The 21,694-nt window shown below is 34.6% G+C and overlaps 1 protein-coding gene and 1 pseudogene across 1 annotated transcript; both read left to right on the top strand.

The window, feature by feature from the left end:
* Nucleotides 1-7,657: 7,657 nt before the first annotated feature.
* On the top strand, nt 7,658-9,569 carry LOC143531500 (uncharacterized; annotated as a pseudogene).
* A 7,266-nt stretch (nt 9,570-16,835) lies between these two features.
* LOC143531499 (NAC domain-containing protein 67-like) lies at nt 16,836-18,590 on the top strand. Its single transcript, XM_077026783.1, has 3 exons — nt 16,836-17,143; nt 17,774-18,030; nt 18,156-18,590. Exons 1-3 carry the CDS (start codon nt 16,924-16,926, stop codon nt 18,588-18,590), a joined length of 912 nt encoding a protein of 303 aa, XP_076882898.1. The 5' UTR covers nt 16,836-16,923.
* The last annotated feature ends 3,104 nt before the right edge of the window (nt 18,591-21,694 follow it).

Raw genomic sequence — 21,694 nt, 5'->3', positions numbered from 1 at the left:
CCGGTATTTTTAAAAAACCGGCGGTATGATATTATAGGAAACCATCCAAAAATACCGGGATCTAAATACTGATTGCCTTACCAAAATCCGGTATAACTGGTTCAACCGGCCGGTACGTACCGGTTTTTAAAACACTGTACACACTTATACATCAATGGTTTTAAATATGTTCGCATCAAAGGGTAGTCTAGAGAATCCGGTCTCTAACCCCTTCTAATGTGTTCACTGGGTTTGTCTATCTAGGACGAGTAGGAACAGATATGGTGCGGTTGTTTTCACCTTGATCAGTATTGGAGCACTTGTCCGACATGATACACTGACATCAATTATCGTTTTCTCATGTGTGCAAGATTGAAGAAAAGATGAAGGCGCGCTCACTCGCAATTTTGGACAAGATGATCTATGCTGGGATCTTGCTTAATTGGTGACTTGGTTTGGTCTACAAGAATTCATTCACGTATGTTAAGTGTGTAGAAGGTTACATGACATTTGGCAAACATACTAACGTATAAATGCACATAAAAAAGGTAATTATTTAAGGATGAAAAAGTCGACTGTTATGAATAATAGTTATTATGGTTATCAACACCTAAAATAGATTTGGCTTCTTCTCTAAGTTTTCCCATCCATATATAATATTCTATTGTATCTCATTGTATGATATACCTATTAATGAAATCTCCTCTCTTTCTCCCTACATCTCATTGTCATATTATTATAGCTACTAGGCTTGTTTTACAACACGTTATCAGCACGAGTTGCTTTAGAGTTGGATTTCATTATCTTAAGGTATGTTCAATCAAACTATTCTACAAGTTTTCTTTTGATTCATGATACTCACGACGTCATCTAGAATACAATATAATATTTTATTAAATACATATGCTACGACAGAAGGTTAGACAAAAAATAATAAATAAAATAAATTGCAGATTATGGTAAAAAAAAAAGATGGTGATCTTTAATCCTAAATGTTTGAATATATTTCTATTAAACCATAAAACGCAATCGTGTTATGTGTTGATTTTAGTGGTTCAAATTAGAATTTATTTTACTTGTGATCTTAATTCATGACAAAGCATAATGAATGAATTTTAACCATATCTTGATTTATTTTTCCTGACTATTACAAAAACAACTAACTTATTAATTTAAACAATAAATATAACTTGGTTTTAGTTGGTCAGTAAAGAACTTTTGGGTATGATATATTTTATTATATTTTTATAATAGCTCGAGTTCTAGATTTTAAATATTAGGTTTATACAACAATACAAATGATATTTGGTGGTGATATTTGGTGGATTGTTTTATTTCTATTACAATATTTTGGTCTTTTAATTGTTCTTGATATCTATGATTATGATATTGGGGCCGATACTATACTGCTACGAGCCACGTACTAGAGTATCACCAGATAATGCAGTTGTTGTTGTACAAAGAGTCAACACTGTGATAAACCACTAGAACCGTCCAAGTTATTCGTAGCTGGAATGCTTCGTTTTACTCGACGAGAAGGTAATAATTTCTGACAATTCCTTGATTGAATATATCTTGTACTAGAACGCTAATAGAAAACGATGATATTTACGTTATAAAAGCGACCAAATAGCTTACTTCTGGTTATAAACTTTCAAGAAAACTATTTTTCTCAAAGCATCAATATTTGTGCCATGAAAAGGCACTGTTGCCTTTCAATATTTAATTTATTTTTAAATGTACATGTTATATTTTTATTGAAATTATAGTATGATATACAGAATAATTAATATATAGTCCATGAGTAATCAAATAATTGTACTGAAATTATTTTAGATGTATTCGGCGTTAAAGTTATGCACCTCTAGACGATCAATATTTTGATTTCCTTAATTGCAAAGTTATGAACCGCATAAATTGTGGTTCATATTTGCATCAAACTAAATGAATTAGCTGTCTATGAAAATTGGTTCTAAGATGCTACTTTATGGAAGTTAGTTATTTCATGAAAATTGGTTCTTAATATGTTTCAATAACACACTTATCAATAAAATAATCATCAATAATTTGTAATTTGAATAGATTTGAACATGTGAGATGATTGTGTGGTAAAGAAAAGTAATATATGTTATTAAGAAAGTAGAACTTCGATAGAGATATTTGTTTATATTAAAATTAAAATGACAAAATACTTTATATGATATATTTGTGATCAGTTATACCATTGTTTATACAGTGATATTTATAATGTCATGTTTTGTATAATTTTGCATTATGTGTACCTTGTATTTATGTGCTAAATTTATTTATATAGAGAGTGTTGAATCGAACAACTAAACCGAAGTTGTGGGTTATTACCACTATCATGAGGTATCATAATCATTTTGGGCTATGGTAAAAAGTTCAATTATTTATTTAAAAAATATGACCTAAAGTGTTATTCTCTCAAAATTTCATTATTCAAGGTTATAAAATATTAAGTATCTTTTCCTTAAAAATAAGATACATTATTTATCATTGTTATTATTTTAAGAAGAAAGATTTTATTCTTATAATTAAATGATGTTACCAAGTACGCATTCGGAGTAACAAAATATTTGTTTTGGATTGTATGCCAAATAAATAGTTTAGTTGATGAGCGCATACCATTAATGTTTATTTGCTACTACAAAATACTATAGATAGTTGGAATATTAATTATATTATAAAGTTGGAATAATAAAGCTCTTGAATAACTTGATCATCGATGTTCTCATTCATAACATTTGTTGTTTTTTATTCTCATAATATATAAGCATGATCATGTAACTCCTTTTTATACCATGTCATGTTATAGCATAGCTTGCAAAAAGATCAATAAATCTCATTAGAAGTCTATAAAAATATCAAAATATTTTAGACCAGTAAATCTTACATGGCTTGGTCATGTAACTATTTCTCATATATATTATGTGAAGAGAAAAGTTATTTATACGAAAGATCGGATAATTTTTTTTTTGTTTGTTACACCTCAAATATGCTCAGGAGCATATCATGAGAGTTCTTGAAGTAACTTTATATCCGTATGTTCGAGGAAATAATAAAAAATCATGAAACCTGTTTGGTTCTACTCCATTCCACTTATGTGTATGTGACTATGTATTATCATTCTCATGGACACAATTGAGAAAATTCCAATGATGGTCATGTTCATAGTGAGATCACCCATCGGAATTTTAGTAATATTCATATTAATAATGAGATCGACCACTATAATGGCAAAGATATTGATCAAATATGAGAACAAAATATGGAGTTATTAAAGTAACTAAACATGATCGTTTGAAACAATAATACATTGTTGTCTCGTATTTTATGTCTTGTATTAAATAAGCATAATACATATAGGATCATAAACCTAAAGTTTATGGATCATGATTATCTAATGGCTTGATCGGGTAGACCACACCGAGTAAATGATGTGAAATATATTGAAAAATCAGAATATTTTTCATGATAATTAAATATGCAATGTCTGCTCTATGGGTATGAACTTTTGAATATTCTGGAAATAACAGAGGATACACATATCCAAACATGATATCATTTAGTATTACAAATCGGTGCATCGTCTGAATGATTATCAAATTCACAACTTCAAGTTTGTGAGAATTTTGGCTTAGCTAATGAGAGAGCAAGCACATTATTCCAGATTAGAATATGAGTTTGGAAATAAGAATATGCTGAACTTCATACATATTATATTCATACACGAATTGGTTATGAAACCAATGATCACGAGAGCAAAGATTCATGTTTGTATATGAGTACATATGATTTACATGTCTTAAAATTAATTCACATCAAGTCAACATGTTATAACATTTACTCTCAAGTAAATTTGGTTTGGTCAGAACCAAGTACTTCTCATCAAAGAGTTTGGTTGTGTGATATGTAATGAAATTGCTCCACCACAACGCACAAAGATAGATGGAACCTCAATGGAGGTTGGGATTTATGTTGGGTATGAAACACTTATACATTGTAAATATCTTAGAGTTGTTAATGAGAGATATGGTTACAACTTATTGGTTTTCATTATAAGTGAATTAACATTCCCAACATTAGGGGAGGTATAAAGCAGTTGGAAAAGGAAATGGGCTAGAATGAATTATCGTTGATCCTCAAAGTAAAAAATGTGAACTAGAAGTTCAAAGGATAATTCATTTACAAAGAATATTGAAACAATTACCAGACGTGTTCACTGACCAGAATGGAGTGACTAAGTAAGTCACAAGTACCAACTGCTGATGCTCCAGTTAATAAATGTCACAGAAGGACAAACGCATATTGATAATGAGTGTAGCGTACGCATGAAGCATGGTAGACTAATCGATTCCAAAGGTGAAATTTCCTCGAAAACTAGAGCAAGTGATAAAGATGGTCAAGTCGAGGTGCAATAAAAGGTCTCTTGAAAGAGATTTTAGACATGATGGTTCTTGAAGAACCTTAGGTACCTAAAAATAAAGAGCTCTTAGTAAATTATATCGTATCATGTCTATAACATATATGGAATTGAAATAAATCCGACGTCGTTATATATATAATTAGCGCTTGATATAAAGATGATGAGGATCAAGATTATAAATCTGCCTATGAAAAATGATTGGCCAAAGTGGAAAGACGCAAACATGGCAGAGTTGAATTCTCTAAATAACGGAAAGTTTGTTGGACCAGCAGTCCGTACAACTAAAGTTGTAAAACGTATTAAATACAAACGGGTATTTTATATAAGTAATGAAAATTCAATTAAGTGATATAAGGCAAAATTGGTGGCACAAGGATTTTGCAAAGACCCATGATTGATTATAAGGAGACGCATTCTCCAATGGTGGAATCATTGACTTTCCGATACATAAATAGTCTGGTAATATACTGAAAATTTATATGCATTTAATAAATATTATGATTCAGTTGATACTGAAAATTTACAAGAAAGTTTTTGAAGGATTTGAATTAATAAATCATGTAAAGCAAGTTCTCGAGAAAACAGTGGTTGTTGTGTATAGAGTTATATTTGAATATGTTACGATTATTGAATATGTTGAGCATAAATAGAACTCATGAAGAGTTTCCTAAGGTAGTTGAATACTTGAAAGGTTAAGTGATACATCTTAATGATTGAATTGTTATACATCCCTTAACATGCTAAATAAATATGATTAAACTTTTCCATGGTAAAATGTTTCAACATTTTCTAGATGCACTTTGATAGATTTATAAACATATAATTACACATCTACTCGAACTATAAGTCGAACAATAATCACACTATGTCAAGGTCTTTCAAAAGAATTTTCTCTTTAAAAGCTCATAAGTTCCTCTTGATGATATGTACATCACTATAAACTGTGATTATAATGACCTTTTAAGAGTGAAATTTTGATAAAAGTATAGTTATATCCAACTCTAAAGCAACTCGTGCTGAAGCGTATGAAGTTGATAACCAAGGGGGAATGTTATGAATAATAGTTATTATGGTTATCAACACCTAAAATAGATTTGACTTCTTCTCCAAGTTTTTCCATCCCTATATAATATTCTATTGTATCTCATTGTATGATATACCTATTAAAGAAATCTCCTCTCTTTCTCCCTACATCTCATTGTCATATTATTATAGCTACTAGGCTTGTTTCACAACATCGACAATATTATCTTGTTTTAACAATAAAACATAATGCACGTAAGATTCTGCCACAATACAACATGGTATGACACGATAAGTTAACGTGTTAATCATTAGAGGTGGGTAAAAGAAATGGTTAACCGAATTGACCCGAAATTCAAACCGATGTAGAAACCGGTTTAATACCGTTTGAAACCGTAGATTCGAAACGGGTCTGTAACTTTTTCCACTAAAACCAGCCAAAACTGGCAAAAACCGGTCAAAACCCGAACCGAAACTGATCATAAATAGGTTTTGACGTTTGTTGACCAAATCGAACTCGTTTCAACCAAACCGATTCTGGGTATTACATCGGTTTGTGCAGTTTTATTGACCAATAGAACTCGTTTCAACCCAAACTGATTCTGGGTATTACATCGGTTTGTGCAGTTTTATTAACCATGCCTAGAAACCTAAGTTAGAAAGTTGGTGTAAAAAGTTAATCATGGTTGATTCTTGATTATGAATTTGAAATTAATTATTAGAGTTTGTTAAGTTCCAAATCTATGGTTTCAGTTAGTTTCGAACTGATTTCTACATAACCACTAACCAGTTCAATTAACTGATTCTTTTACCCACCTCTTCTCATCATCATCTTCATCATCATCATTATATCTCACCAATAGCGAAGCTATACCAATAGCAAAGCTATGTACATTTGTCTTTTGACCATCAACGCCACCACATGATGCCTGATTAACCTTCCGTCACTTTTAACATTATTTTCACGAGATTAGTAAAATAACGTTAAAATCAGCGCAATTTCAATTTTGTTACCAAGTGTTAAAATGCACAAACTTATGACGGTAGATATATATATTTATATACATACACATTACAACAACTCAACTTGCTGCATAAATAATAATAATAATAACATTCTTTCTTCTTTGATCTTTTGTGTTGGAGTAAATATTATTATTCGAATTCAACAAATGTTTACCTACTTGAGGTTCGCGTTCACTCTGATTTCTTCCATTATCATCTGCTGCATGTTGATTTGATTCTTAATTTGGATTCAATTGGTAGTCGTTAGGGTTTCTGTTGTACGGATATGGATAATAATAATATGATCGATGTTGTTAATGCTTGTAGATCGATGAGTTAAATAATATGCTTGTAGATTTGTTAAGAGTTAATTGTTACTTTATGTGGTTTTTGGTTTTTTATTTTTTATTTTTTTTTCTATCAAATAAGTTGTCAAATTACCAAACGGATTCAGTTACAACAGAGAGTCAGGTAAGCGGGCAACAAGTTGCGCCACCATCCCCTTTTGAATGGCAAAACCGATCCTACTGAAAACATAGTTATCGTTCTCGTTCTTCGGCGTCGTTGAGATACCGTGCACTGCCCGCTGAACTCTTTTTAGAAACGTACCAGCATCTGGAGCGAGAGACCCAAATGTATCAAAAGCAAATGGGATGAAGGCATGTTGATTTTCAGCACACGCCTTCTCGTTCTTAGTAATTGTTTCCTGCTTCTGCCCTTAGCACCGCCTGCCTAGCAACAAACTCGGTGTCCCTAAGCCCGACAAGAGGGGACACCCCAGTAAGGTCCACACAAGCATGCTTCCCCCCGCCCATCCAAACACAAGAATGTCCGCTGGTTGGAGAGTGGACCTTCCTTCACGCTGATCCGACAAGAAATAAAAGGTAAAAGAAGAAAAGAAGAAAAATAAAAGCCAATCAAATCACTAGGATAAGGTTTTGTGTAAATTAGGTTATCAAAGGCTTATAGCTTGTGGAATCAATGTGTGTGGTTTCATTTTTTTTTTATTTTTTTTAAGGCGTTTTGACTCTAATATATTTCCGTAATCTTTGAACCAAGTTTCTAATTTCGTTTCAATTGTATTGCTTTGAAGGTTGAATGAAGAAGCACAAAAGTGATCAATTCAATTTAGTATATAATCTTCGCGTTGACGCGGCATAGCTAGGATTTTTTTAAATCCAAGTGGCAAAAGTTTAAGTAAAAATGGAGTGCAATCGAGACGAAGCTAAAAGGGCTAAAGAAATTGCTGAGATTAAGTTTTTCAATAAAGACATTACGGGGGGGGAAAAATTTGCGTTGAAAGCCCAAAATCTGTACCCTGATCTTGATGGTATTACTCGAATGCTATCGACTTTGGATATTTATATCGCTGCGGAAAATAAAACGAATAACGAGTCGGATTTTTATGGGATACTTGGCGTAAGCTCATCGGCTGATGATGATACTGTGAGGAAACATTACAGGAAACTAGCTTTATTTCTTCATCCGGATAAGAATATATCTGTGGGGGGCGGATGGGGCGTTTAAATATATTTCAGAAGCTTGGAGTTTGCTTTCGGATAGAACCAAACGAACTGCGAATGATCAGAGGCGGGAAAACTATGGTACAGCGACACCAACGTCAGCTGGACAGAACGGGTTTTACAATTTCACAAAAGCTACTAGTAAACCCGCGAAAGATCATAAACCAAAGACTCAGAAAACCAAAACCTTCTGGACGGTTTGTCACTGGTGTAAAATGCAATACGAGTATTTGAGAATGTATCTACATCAAAACCTTTTGTGCCCGAATTGTCACGAGCCGTTTTTAGCAATGGAAACTGCACCACCGTTTACCAAAGTTTCTACTAAAGGTTTCAAAAGTCAAAAACTCAAAAACATGGCTGGGAAGCATGGGTCAACGAGTCAAAGATTTCAGTGGGCCCCATTTTCGAAAACGGGTACTCCTGCTTCGTCTTCTCAAGCTGCAACCATGGTCCAACTCGCGTATGAGAAAGTTAAAAGAGAGAGAGAAGAAGCTCAAGCGGCTATTAAAGGAGACGAAGCGTTGAAAAGGAAAAAGATTTCGAAACGCGCTAAATACTCGTCATCTGGGCTGAAGAAAAATCGAGAGGAAATTGATGCTGGTAAAGGAGTATTTGATGTCGATGTTCAATCGCGGTTAGTTAAAAAGGAGAGGAATGAAATCAAGAAAAAATTGCAAGAATGGAAATCGGAAACTGGTCAAACCATGGTCAACACTAGTGAACAAAAAGAAGAAGAAACATGTGTAGACTTGGTAAACGGAAAGTCAACAAACGATCCAGTCGAGCCATTTGTACTCGATGTCCTGGATCCCGATTTTCATAATTTTGATCAGGAAAGATGCGAAACGTGTTTTAAAGAAGGCGAAGTATGGGCTGCGTATGATGATGACGACGGTATGCCAAGGCATTACACGATAATTGAAAAGGTCAACTCGGTTGACCCATTTAAGATAAAGGTACGCTGGCTTAACTTCCAAACTAATAACGAGTTGGATTCTATATTCGGATTTTCAAAACCGTTAGGTTTTGGCGAGTTTAAAACGAGCAAACACGAGACGGTTACGGCTACTAATTATTTCTCACACAAGGTTAATTTTACTAAAACGGAAAACGGGTTTTTACAAATTTACCCTCGAAAAGGCGATGTATGGGCTTTATACAGAAACTGGTCGCCTGAATGGAATGACGAAACACCGAACGAAATAAAACATATATATGAAATTGTCGAAGTTAACGAGTACGATGAAGAATCGGGTTTTACGGTTACTCAACTTGTGAAAGCTGCGGGATTTAAAACAGTTTTTCATAGGCGGATAAACGTTAGCGAAGTGACGGTAGTTCCGGAAAGTGAAATATTCCGGTTTTCTCATCAAATTCCTTCTCACTTCTTGACCGGTCAAGAATCAGTCAATGCTGTCAAAGGTTGTCAGGAACTCGATCCTGCAGCTACCCCTTATGAGTTTCTTCAAGTTATAGCAGATTTGCAAGAACCAGAGGACATAGAAATTGATGGTGTCAGCGGCGGCGGGGATGACGTGTCAGTAGTTTTAGCAGAAGTTAAGGAAGTAGTGAATGTTGAAGATTTGTGAGGTGCAGTTTTAGTAGGGATAGATAGATGAAGATAGGCCTGTTCACGAGCCGAGCCGAGCCCGAGCCAAGGCAAGCTCAAGCTCGGCTCGAGCTCTTAATCGAGCTAAAAATATGAGCTCAAGCTCGGCTCGGCTTGATTTGGCTCGAGTTTACCTGTAATAATAACAATTATATGCAACCATCAAGTTAAACTAAATAAATATGACGTTGAGATTAACACCAACCAAATACAAACTAAATAAATACGTCTAGTACAAAATTAAGCAGAGAATCGGCGGCCGATGGCGGAGGTGAATATGAGCAACGGCGGAGGTGAATATGAGCGTCTAGGGTTAGGGTGGAAAATGGAACGTATACTGATTATTGAGTGTGTGAACTATGAAGTCCCATCTCTCAGTTACTCAGTATATGAAATTATGAATATGGACTATGGAGTAAGGAAATTGGGCTGGATTAAAGGAAAGCCCATGTGTTAAAATAATTGGGCTCGATATTATATGCATCATGCATGTATGTATATATATATATAATAAATTACAAATAAAATAGTTCGAGCCAATCGAGCGAGCTCGAGTCGAGCCGGGGTTAGCTCAGGCTCGGCTCGTTTACAATCGAGCTGATTTCGAGCGAGCTTTCTCCGAGCTTTTTACGAGCGAGTTTCGAGTGAGCTTCGAGCGATGAGCTTTTTGAACAGCCCTAGATGAAGAACATGGCGGTGTTGAGATGAAAGAGGCGAGTGTGCATTAAGCAGGTGGACGCTGTGCATAATAGTTTGTCCACGGTAACTGCTGATGTTCTTTAATTATTATACTTACTGGATATATGTTCTGATTACATTGTTTAAATTTGACTTTGTGATTCGGGGTCAAATTGTCGGCGATGTATTTGATCTAATGAAATTTAGTTGTTTCTAATAACCAGAATTTCATTTCATGGGGGCAATCGGGATTTTGGGTAAAAATGTCATAAATCTTATGGTGGGCAGCGGCCCCTCATTCTTCGTGTATGTCCGCCCGTTGAGATGGATCAAACTTGAACTGGCCTGAGACCGAGACTGAGACTGAGGGGTTGGTCGGGTCGGTTGGTAGGACGGGTCGAGCCAACCTGAAAACTGTTTGGACTTTTTAATAGGTCTGGTCGGGTAGAATGCTGGTGTTTGGACTGTTGAAATATACTCAGATATAAATGCTTATGCTAAAAAAGTTATAAAATTATCAAATAATATTAAAAAACTCACATTAGAATCTGAAAGTCTAAATTCATGCATGATCCAATTTGTCTTAATCCCTTTAAGCCCTCTTCCCGCGTAAAAAACCAAGGCTTTCTTGATCCGGATTGTTGCATTCGTGTCGGTTTTGACTTAATGGGTTTATCCGCTCCGGTTGCTTTCCAATACCCGTGTCCTGTGACTCGGTTTGGTCTTGACCCGTTTGGGTATTTCCTGTCTCTTGGTGTGACAAAGGTATCATTCTTTTGTTCCAAACAAAGCCATTTCTGAAGTAAAAAATTAGGTAAAAATATTGTCGGACGAAACTGATTAAACCGAAAACCAAACTGAACATAAACCGAATCAAAATCTTATTCAGTTACTCGGCTTGGGTTACAACCGTAGAAAATGTAACTAATCAATTACATAAGACACCTATTAATCAATTCCAAAAAGAAAAAATATTACCATAACAATTGGGTCATATATTAAAAATAATAAGAGAAAAAAATATATCGGGTTAGTTGGGCATATAATCAGTTAAACGGGTCAATGTTATCGGGTCAATAATTAGACGTATTACAAATCTTATACCCATCCGAAGCCGGTAGAAAACTCAAAATTACCACAATACCCTAATAAATATAAAAAAAGTTTATATACTATTATAGGATGTATAAAATTTAATCCTTGTTAAGGATTTTTGGCCTCTTTTATGTTTTATTCAAACTAAGCATGCAGAAAAGGTTAATAATTTTGTCCACTTGTCTTCATTCATTGTATATGGGTTTTCACTTTAGTAAGCTATGATGCATCACCTTTTTTTTTTAACGACCAACTAAGTAACGTCGGGTCTCTGTACGCGGCCCCATTGGCTAAAGGTAGCCCGAGCCGGCCACTAGTCCGGACGGACGAAGCCCCTAGCGGTCCACCTATTGAGGCATCACCTTTAACCTTGATTTTTTTAATATATTACTTTCCAGATTAAACTTTCTACTAATATTAATTTATTCCAGCATACTCATAATATTTGCTTTTTGTCATTAAAAAGTAAAATAATATATTTCTAAACTCAAGTTAAAGCTCATGTATTATTTTAACGAGTCAAAGCTCAGTTTAAGCTCAAATGTGCAGTGTAAATTAATACATAGAAGTCCAAAAAAGTAAAACTTAAAAATACGCAAGGTTTAACGAGCTTTTCATCGAGCTCACGCTCGATACCTAAACGAGCTTTATTTGAAGCCCGGGCTTGAAAAAACTCGGCTCATATCAAATTTTTTATCGATATCTCGAGTAGCTTGCAAGCAGCTCGACTCCTTTACACGTCTACATACATACAACTATAGGAGCAAGCAAACACGTGTAAAGTGTAAACATACACATACATGAATATATAGTGATATAATAAAAGTACATAGGTTGTTGAAACTCTACTTAGCCACATACACAAGTGTGTCATTTTCATAATTAGCCTCTCTAGATTGACTTAATTTTTTTTTAAGTTGTAAGGTTCACATATGAAAAGTAATGAGGGGTCTATTTTAGTAACCTTGACACTATAAAGAGGGGTTATGTGGGACCATTTCTTGAATTTTTGGGCCCACTTTTGTCCACAAAATTACCTTTTGGGTTTCTTGTAAAGGTTCTTGGACTCTTGGTGAGGGTCAAACACAAATTTGCTATGGGTCTTTCATTCTAAACTCTAAAGTGGTTCTTTTCATATCTAATAATAAAAATATTATTATTTATTTAAATATAAAAACAATATGCAACTTTTATGTTTTGCCTACAAATAGCCGCTATAAAACTATTAGGCTGAGGGGTGTGGGGGGCGCGAGAGGGGGCGCGAGTGGGGGCTCCAGCCAATAATATTGTGACGTGTGGCAGAGAGAGAAACTTGATAAGATGGGTGTTGGTTGTGGTGCTCGCGCCCCGGGCCCTGGTGTGGAGGGGCGCGAGCGGTTTTTTTTTTATTTTTTTATAAATGTATTAAAAAAACGTATTATTAAAAAAACTCATAAATTATTTAAAAAAACATACATTAATTAAAAAAACACATTAATATCTAAAAAAAAATTAAAGTACTAAAAAAAAACGTTATTCTTATTCTTCGGCTTGGTCTTCTTCGATCAACCTCTTCCGGATACGTTCCTTTTGTTTTTCCATCAGCATTTGGTCGACCGGATTTAGGTTACTGAAGTCTCTTGTAAGGAAGTCCAAATCTCTCATTCTTTTTTTTTCCTTTTTGTCATTAGAGACCACCTCCATGGTTTTGTTGAATTTATTGAGGGATTCAACAAGATCGGTGATGTTTACGGCTTCCCCCTCAGCCGGTTTTTTCCCCCTGGCGTCCCTTCCCAATGGCCGCCTCCTCGGCGGTGAAGACGTTTCCTCCCCCGCAACGTTTAGGTCGAATCCAACCCGGCAATCCGACCCGGCGGAAGTGCTATACGCTCCAGACGAACTAGTTTTAGTCCGTTTCGACCCTACTTCCGCATCAAGGTCCGGCGCCACCAGCTCAACCCACTTAGAACACCTTCTCAACCTCTCCCACACCTTTACATCGTCCCACGTCTTCACCGTCCCATACCTCCGCAGGCACTCCTGCTTCCACTCTTCGACAGTGAAATTATAAACCGCCAAATCGTCACTGCCACTTGGTCTCATACGACCGGCGTTCCTGTTGAACAGATTAGTAAACAAGCCGACAAATTTTCTGATTTCGGTCCACCGACCCGAAATCATATCGGCGTTCCGCTCTGTACTCCCAACGAGCGAATAGAACGTCTCCCTAACCTTTGTCCAAAAGACCTTGCTCTTTTGGTAGTCCGCTGTAAAATGCATAAATAAATTTGTAAGTCATTTAACTTTTTTATTTAACTTTTTTATTAAAAATCATTTTTAAAAACGTTAAAACAATTACCGCAACGCCGATTCTCAGAAATGACTATCCAAGCCCGACACAGGGCTTCCTTCTCATCCGATGACCACGGAGTGGTTTTCCGTTTCGTCCTTCCAGTCGAAGCCGAAGCCGACCCGTCCGTTGCAACTTGTTTTTTCCGGTGGACGCGTCTTCTTTGTCCCGCAGCTTCACCTTCTGGTTCTTGTGTCTCCGGAACAACAAAGTTAGGAGACGGTTGTATGTTGGATGGTTGAAAGCCGGATGATTGTTGCGACCCCGAATAAAACATCGGTTGGTCCGGTGCCGACCATAAATCGTCGTAACTGTAATCTGAATCTAGGTTTGGGTACCAATTTCCAGCCATGTTTTTAAAAAAAGGTTTGGAAGATGGGGTGATTTTGGGTTTTGGGTGTGGTATGTGATATTGGTATGTGATATTGGTTTTGGGTGGTATGTGATATTGGTTTTATAGAGAAAAAAAATTTTTTTTTTTAATAAACAAAGAGCCCAACGGCTCTATTTACGCATTCCCAGGCCACTTCACGCGTTCTCCCAGCCGCTACCCCTCTTGCGCCCGCCTGGAAATCTGCGCTCGCGCCCCTCTCGCGCCTCGGTGGTGTGGTGCTCGCGCCCCGGGGCGCGAGCGGATGGCCTCACGCGCCCTTTCTCGCGCTCCACACCCCTCAGCCTTAGGAAAAACCAGGATAGGTTTTAATAATCGAAAGTATGAACCATCGGCTGATAATATAGTTCATACAAGCAATATAACCAATAATACTCATAAATTTCACCTTCTGCTTCTAATAATAAGTTGTTTGATTTTTATCTTAATCAAAATATTGAGTTACTCATGTGTCAGAATAAAATATAGTTTTAGATTATTAAATTCCAGTTTGCTAATTGTGAATTTATAAAAAAAGTTTTTTAACACAAGTGTGACCTATTTGCTGGGTCATCACTTTCAGTTATTCGGATGAAAGCATGATCTATTTTACAAGAGTGTTCTTGGTGCCGTTCAAAAAGGAAAAAAAAAGAAAAAGAAGTTGTAAAAATATTATTATTAAAAAATATTTTTAAGATTCCTTGGTATCTTGACTTTGACTTTGTCCAAGTTTGACTGGATGTATATAAATTCATTTAATGATTTTTATATACGCCATTGCTGACGTTTTTGATAATGTGCCAAAGGCATAAGGTGCTCAAGATGATGACGTAACCAGTTACGTCACTAAACATAGTCAATACAAATGTTTTCTAGTCTTGTCTTTTTTGGTAATTTTATTAATCCATTCGAACATCAAACATTATTGTTTTTAAAGTTGAGTTCACATGGGTGATGGATAATGCAGTGTGTTATCTTAGATTTTAGCGGGTTTAAAATCGATACGTTGTTGTTTAATGTTTAACGAACTTGTTTAGATATTTTTTTAGGCTTTTATTGGATTTTTATTAAGCCCAATTAGTTTATTAATTTTAACATTTTCAACAACAAAATTATATGCCCGAGACTATGTCCTAGACGTCAGCCGAACCCTGTATGATAGTTTGGGCTGACCATGTGTCTTTGCCCTGCCACATAGGTCAAAAGGGCTGACCAGTGACTCGCAGAGCCCGAGGAATATTTAGTAGAATAGGCTTTGCAATTCGAAAGGGGATAGCGGCACAACTTGTTGCTCGCTTACCCATTATCCAGATGTAGCTCTGTTTGTGTTATATAAAATAGCTTTTATATTTCTAAATGAAACATCGCCCTCTTGAAGAGTGAAGGAGGCGTGGACGCTAATTGTATTCTAGCAACGAATGCAAGTCTTAAAAATATATATTTTTAACTATTAATCAATATACCAATCGATCGACGCTAATTTGCCCTTACCGTTTTTTTTTTTGGTTTTTTAATTTTTTTATTACTCACAGCACCATATTTCACATCATGCCTACATGGTGTGTTATTCACTACCACATTTCAGTAGCCATAACACATTGACTTACGAGACGAATGTTGTCCAATATAATTGGCCTAGATTGATCGGGTACTTGGCGATTATTCCCAAGTATTATCCAATTAGGCCGAGTACTTGTAACTTCATCGGCAATCGACCTGACTGCTTATATACAATGAATGAAGGCAAGTGGACCAATTTATTGACCTTTACAAGTTTATTTAGTTTGAATATATACTGTCAAAATAGGCCAAAAATTCTTTAAGCAGGATTGTAGAGTATGGACCCCCAAATATTTTTATAACAAAAACAAATGTGAATATTTAAAAAATATTGGTGGGGCTTGTGTAAAGATTTAAAAAATATATATATAACAAAAACAAATGTGAATATTTTAAATGATTAAAAATTTAAAACTTTTTTAAGGATATATGGTAGCGAGTATTGCAGCTTCAGATATCTGAGATCGGCTTAATAAAAGCTTGACTTAAGTCGAGCGAAACAAACACAAGCCTAGTAGTAAATAAGTTTGAGCCTAATCTCGAGCCTAAAAGCAAGCTTTGTGTGTCTAAACCGGAGTTTCACTTATCGGGCTCGAGTGGGCTCTGATGGTGTTATAATCTTTGCTGTGACTTCAACCCTACGTCTTTGCTCGTGTAGCAAGTAAGTGTGCAAACGAGTCGAGCTGCTTGCGTGCTACCTGAGCTCAGACTGATAAAAAGCCCGAAACAAGCCAAGCCCTCAATTAAAACTCATTTTTAAGTATTACACACTGCACAACCAAGCTCGAGCCACGCTTTAGCTCGTTTAAGGTATTACACAAGCCTGAGCCAATCTTAGGCTTGTTTAAGGCTTTTGTCAAAATATATAAAGATATATTATTTAAATGTATATAAATTAATAAATAATAAACTAATCAAGCCGAACCGAGCTCAATCCTAGTCAAGCTCGAGCTCAGATCATTTATGCCCGTAAATTCATTTTAATTAAAATTTTCCCTCAAATTTCATAATTTTCTAAGAATAAATGATTAAATACTAAAAACCGTAATAATAATAATAATAATAATAATAATAATAATAATAATAATAAACTTACCTCATAAATTTCAATTTGCACGTGTAGTTTCTTTGAACCTTCTTCATATTTGGACCAACCAGCACATGAAAGTAGTGGCATGGTGGGACCCACAATTTCCAAACCATTTGTATATATAAATACTCAAATTCCAACTTCATTTCACACACAATATTATCATCACATAAATAAACATTCAACTTTGGTTCAAATAAATAATACACAACATGAGATCACCAACAAAACATGTTACAAGAACTGTTAGAGATGCTGAATCTGAGTTAAACTTGCCTCCCGGATTCCGGTTTCACCCGACCGACGAAGAGCTCGTCGTTCATTACCTGAGAAGGAAATCCGGACCCACGTCAGGGATTCTCAGTGGCCCCACACCGCCACAGATTATCGCTGACGTGGATCTCTATAAACATGACCTGTGGGAGCTTCCTGGTATGTTGACTTTTTATTATTCACCACTCTTTAATGAATGAAATTTACGGTTTAAAGCTTTTTAAAAAAATAAAAAATAAATAAATATTATTCGGTAACCAAATTTAGCATTTTGTAAAACTGATAACCGAATTGGTTACGGGTTTTTATTATTGTCGGTTTGGTTTTTGGTTATGTGGTTTTTTAAGGTTGCAACCCGAACTGAAAACCGAATAATAATTTGCTTCGGTTTTGGTATCGGTTCGGTTTAATCTGTTTATTCGGTTTAACCGAATTCAGCATTATGTAAAACTGAAAACCGAATTAATTATGGTTTTTTCTCAGTGTCGGTTCGGTTTTCGGTTACATCATTTACAACGGTTGCAATCGAAACTGATCAATCGAATAAGAATATGAATCGGTTTCAGTTCGGTTTAAAACGATTTATTCGGTTAACCAAATTCAGCGTTTTTTAAAAACCGAAAACCAAAATTAATTGCGGTTTTTCTCAGTGTCGGTTCGGTTTTCGGTTACGTTATTTTTATTGTCGCAACCCAAACCGAAAACCGAATAAGAATTTTATTTCGGTTCGGTTTAATCGGTTTTAACCGACTATTTTTATTTTATTTTTTGCCTATTTTTTTCCTTCAGAAATGGCTTTGTTTGGAACAAAGGAATGGTACTTTTTCACACCAAGAGATAGGAAATACCCGAACGAGTCAAGACCAAACCGGGTAACAGGACACGGGTATTGGAAAGCAACCGGAGCGGATAAACCCATTAACTCAAAAACCGACACGAATGCAACTATCGGGATCAAGAAAGCGTTGGTTTTTTACGCGGGTAAAGGGCTTAAAGGAATTAAGACCAACTGGATCATGCATGAATATAGACTCGCTGACGCTAAGGTGAGTTTAATATTTTTAATTTTATTGTATAAATATTTAATATTTTATTATAAATGACAACTTTTTTTTTTGAACGACAAGTTACACTACTTTTAAATTGAAATTTACATTTTTAATAATTGTAGTTGGATGACTGGGTTTTATGTCGTCTATACAACAAGAAGAATAATCCCAAGGAGGCGATGATCATACCCGAAGATAACAACATCCGTCGTGTTCATCCTACATCACCGTTACATAAAGATAATAGTTCTAGTAACAATAGTGACAGTTTTGACTCGTTTGAACATTCGGACAACGAGTTTGGTGGTGACATCATGTTTTCGGGTGACTTGCGGTTTGAATACTCGACCAAACTCGAAGATACGACTAGCGAGCGAAACAATGTAGGATTAATGATGCAGCAAGGAGATGTTGATGATGGGAATGAGTGGTTGGATAGTTTGAGTTTGGAAGATTTGCACCAATGTTTGGAACAAATGCCTCATGATAATATTAATAATAATAACTTCTGTAATATGTCAATATTTTATAACTCAAATCAACAATATTTATTCTAGTTAAGGTTTTGATTTGTATATTTTTTTTATTCTAGGAATATAAGTTTTGGGGTACAAGTGTATAAATACATTCATGTATTCATTTAAAATTGTAAATACTATTGAACTTATTTGAAATTATTTTATTATCTTAACATTTATAGGTTTCTATCAATTATGAAATGTAACAATCTCCTTTTATACAAAGAAAATTGTTTATTTCAATTTTTATTTTCTACCGTTATTATATAAGACATCCGAGTCCTATATATATATATATGTGTGTATAAACAAGTCGAGCTGAGCCCGTGCTTGTCTTAGCTCAAGCTCGGTCCATATAACATTTAGTAATTATTTTATTAATTTATTTACATATATTTATAATTATTTCTATATATATATATATTTATACAGGTTATAAAATCGTACTACACATATAATATTAGTGCTACGTATATACAGCCATATATGTAGTCCTATTGAATGGTGTTGGACTTAATTGGATCGAGCAACACGAACAACACCGATATTTTGTGAGAACTCCTCACGACTTTTTCAATATTATAAAGAACGAAAACCACATATAATACAATGACCCTAAACAATCTATTTATACTAAAACTATGACTTGCTTATCAAGTAACCTAATTAGACCCAAACTAGGAAACCAAATAAATTCATAATAATAACCAAAACTTATTTTTAATTTAATAAACTAAACCGACTCAAACTCAAACTCGAACTCTTTAAACTTAAACCTTTATCAAGATTAATCCTTCAAATGATTTACAAAAGTTCACTTAATTCTCATACCATAAGTAGTGGGGTTTTTGAGATACACTTTAGGTCCAAAAATTCCTGAGAACACCGCCCCCCTAGGCATTATGGATGATATTACGCTGAGGAACTTTGTGGAGAAAACGCCGGATATGGGGTTTTGAGGAACTTTATCCAATCATTTCTTTTTAATCTTTATGTATATTTATATTAAATAGTTAAAAAAAGTAATAATTGTGTAATGATCGCTGGAGGGAGAGTTTTGATTACTCCCAATTTTTACAAAATGTTGAAATGCTGATCGGGTGTCACATGACATAAAATGTCTGATGAAACTTAGTTTTGACTACGCATGATTTAATAAAAGACAATGAGGGGTCGATTGTGGGTACTTTGGCACTACAAAGAAGAGTTGTGTGGACCCTTCTTTGAATTTGTGGGGCCAATTTAGCTACAAGATTACTGTTTGGGTTTACTGAAAACGTAACGTCAGAAGCTAATCTATAACTCTAGGGACTTGACGGTTTTATAACACTAGGTAAAGTGGACGGCTTAAAAAGTCCCGTCAAGTAATGATTAGAAAGTGATCAGAAGCGAACGACTTTTCTGATAAATAAATAGTATCAAAACTATTAAGATTCCTTTGTATCTTGACTTTGACCTCAATTATAAAATTTTGACCAGTTATTTAATAATTAAACAATATTGAATATTATACGCCACTGCTGACGTTTTCTGTGTTCTCAACCCCACGATGGACCCAAATAGTTTGGGAACATGAATATATGATGACGTAATCCCTTACGTCAAGTAACATCGTCAGTACAAACGGTTTCGAGTCTTGGCATTTTTGTGTTTTATTATTGACTACATTAGTTGTTAATGTAATTGGTTTCATGTGACCACATGGCAAATGGTTGATTAGAAAAAAATAAAATAATATCCCTTAATTGTTGGTCCGAAATCAAACGTGAAGGCTATACGTTATGGTTAAATTTAAAAATGCACAACGTTCATGGCCGTATTACTATTATATAGACAGTGTTTAGGCTTTAACTAACTCATTTTTTAACAAATGTATTATATTTAACAAAAAAAGATGAATGTGTATGCAACTTGAACAATAGTTCGGGACGCGGTCCCACAACTCACAGCCTAAAAACATACATGTAAACAAGTTGAGTTTATAAGTGACTAAAGTTAATTTCAGTTTGTTTAACATTTACTGTATACAAGGCTTAGTCAGTTAGTCCTGTTAATAAGTATTTAAAAACTCGAGTTATTATTTATTTTCTTTAATTAAATAAGTTTATATATAACATAAGATATATAATGTCTCGTAGTAAGAGATGTAACAAACTAGTTTTGACTCACAACTATAACAATTGTCGATGTATAAAGCTTGGATTCGAGCTCGCTTAAGCTCAACGAAATTTAATCTATTAGCAAGCCGAATTTAGGTAACTCACAAACGAATCATTTAGACACTACATTAACATTTTTGTATATAATGTCATTTTAAAAATGCAATTGGATATACAAATGCTAACAAAATAAAAATGTTGAATCATTACGTTCTATCAACTCTCTACATACTTCCATGGTGACTCGATTTTCGAGTCTAACCATGTTACCTTTTAGCAATAACAAGCGTACTTAGTAAATCAAATGCTATTTTTTAACAAATCACAAAAATGAACTCATCCTCTTAAACTAGAGTCTAAATCATTCTAAGCATTCAAGCAGCCTATTACTTGATTACTGGATCAGTAAAAAGATATAAATCTAGATTAAATATTATACCAAATTAATCATAGCAACTCAAACTGAAATAAACTACTAAATTAGTGTCTATGTATAATTACCAAAAACTTTTTACAATTTCAATAATTGATAGAAATCTTTACATGTTATGATAAAAGAACATCTTCAAGAGTTCAATAGTATTTACATGAATGAAATCTTGCATTTTAACTACATATCTATTTATACACTTTTACCCCAAAACTTATATTCCTAGTATAAAAAAATATACAAATCAAAACCTTAACTAGAATAAATATTGTTGATTTGAATTAAAATTATAAATCATTGCCATATTAGACCATGTGTAATCATAAAGCTCCACTACCAGGGGTTATGCGTCACGTGGCGCCCAGTCAGAGTTATGGTTTTGTACAAAAACATGCTGTAGTCATAACTCTCCACTACCAGGGGTTATGACAGGTTGTAGTCAGAGTTATAATTTTGTGCCAAAATACCCCCGTTTTTTGATAGTTCGCTAAAAAAATAAAAACATTACAAGTTTAATGTTTGTTATAAGAAATTTAAAAACATATATATGCATT

This window comes from Bidens hawaiensis, unplaced genomic scaffold (assembly GCF_021521415.1).
Source record: "Bidens hawaiensis isolate Kalapana, Puna unplaced genomic scaffold, B.hawaiensis_p1.1 tig00009190_1, whole genome shotgun sequence".
Classification (NCBI taxonomy): domain Eukaryota; kingdom Viridiplantae; phylum Streptophyta; class Magnoliopsida; order Asterales; family Asteraceae; genus Bidens; species Bidens hawaiensis.
The sequence above is the reverse complement of the archived record's forward strand: the minus strand, read 5'-3'. Positions and strand labels throughout refer to the sequence as shown.

Bases quoted from the DNA above. Each gene is read 5' to 3' on its own strand.
- LOC143531499 (XM_077026783.1), top strand. From the start codon at position 16,924: ATGAGATCACCAACAAAACATGTTACAAGAACTGTTAGAGATGCTGAA. The intron at 17,144-17,773 runs GTATGTTGACTT...TTTTTCCTTCAG, and splicing joins TGACCTGTGGGAGCTTCCTG to AAATGGCTTTGTTTGGAACA. The intron at 18,031-18,155 runs GTGAGTTTAATA...TAATAATTGTAG, and splicing joins ATAGACTCGCTGACGCTAAG to TTGGATGACTGGGTTTTATG.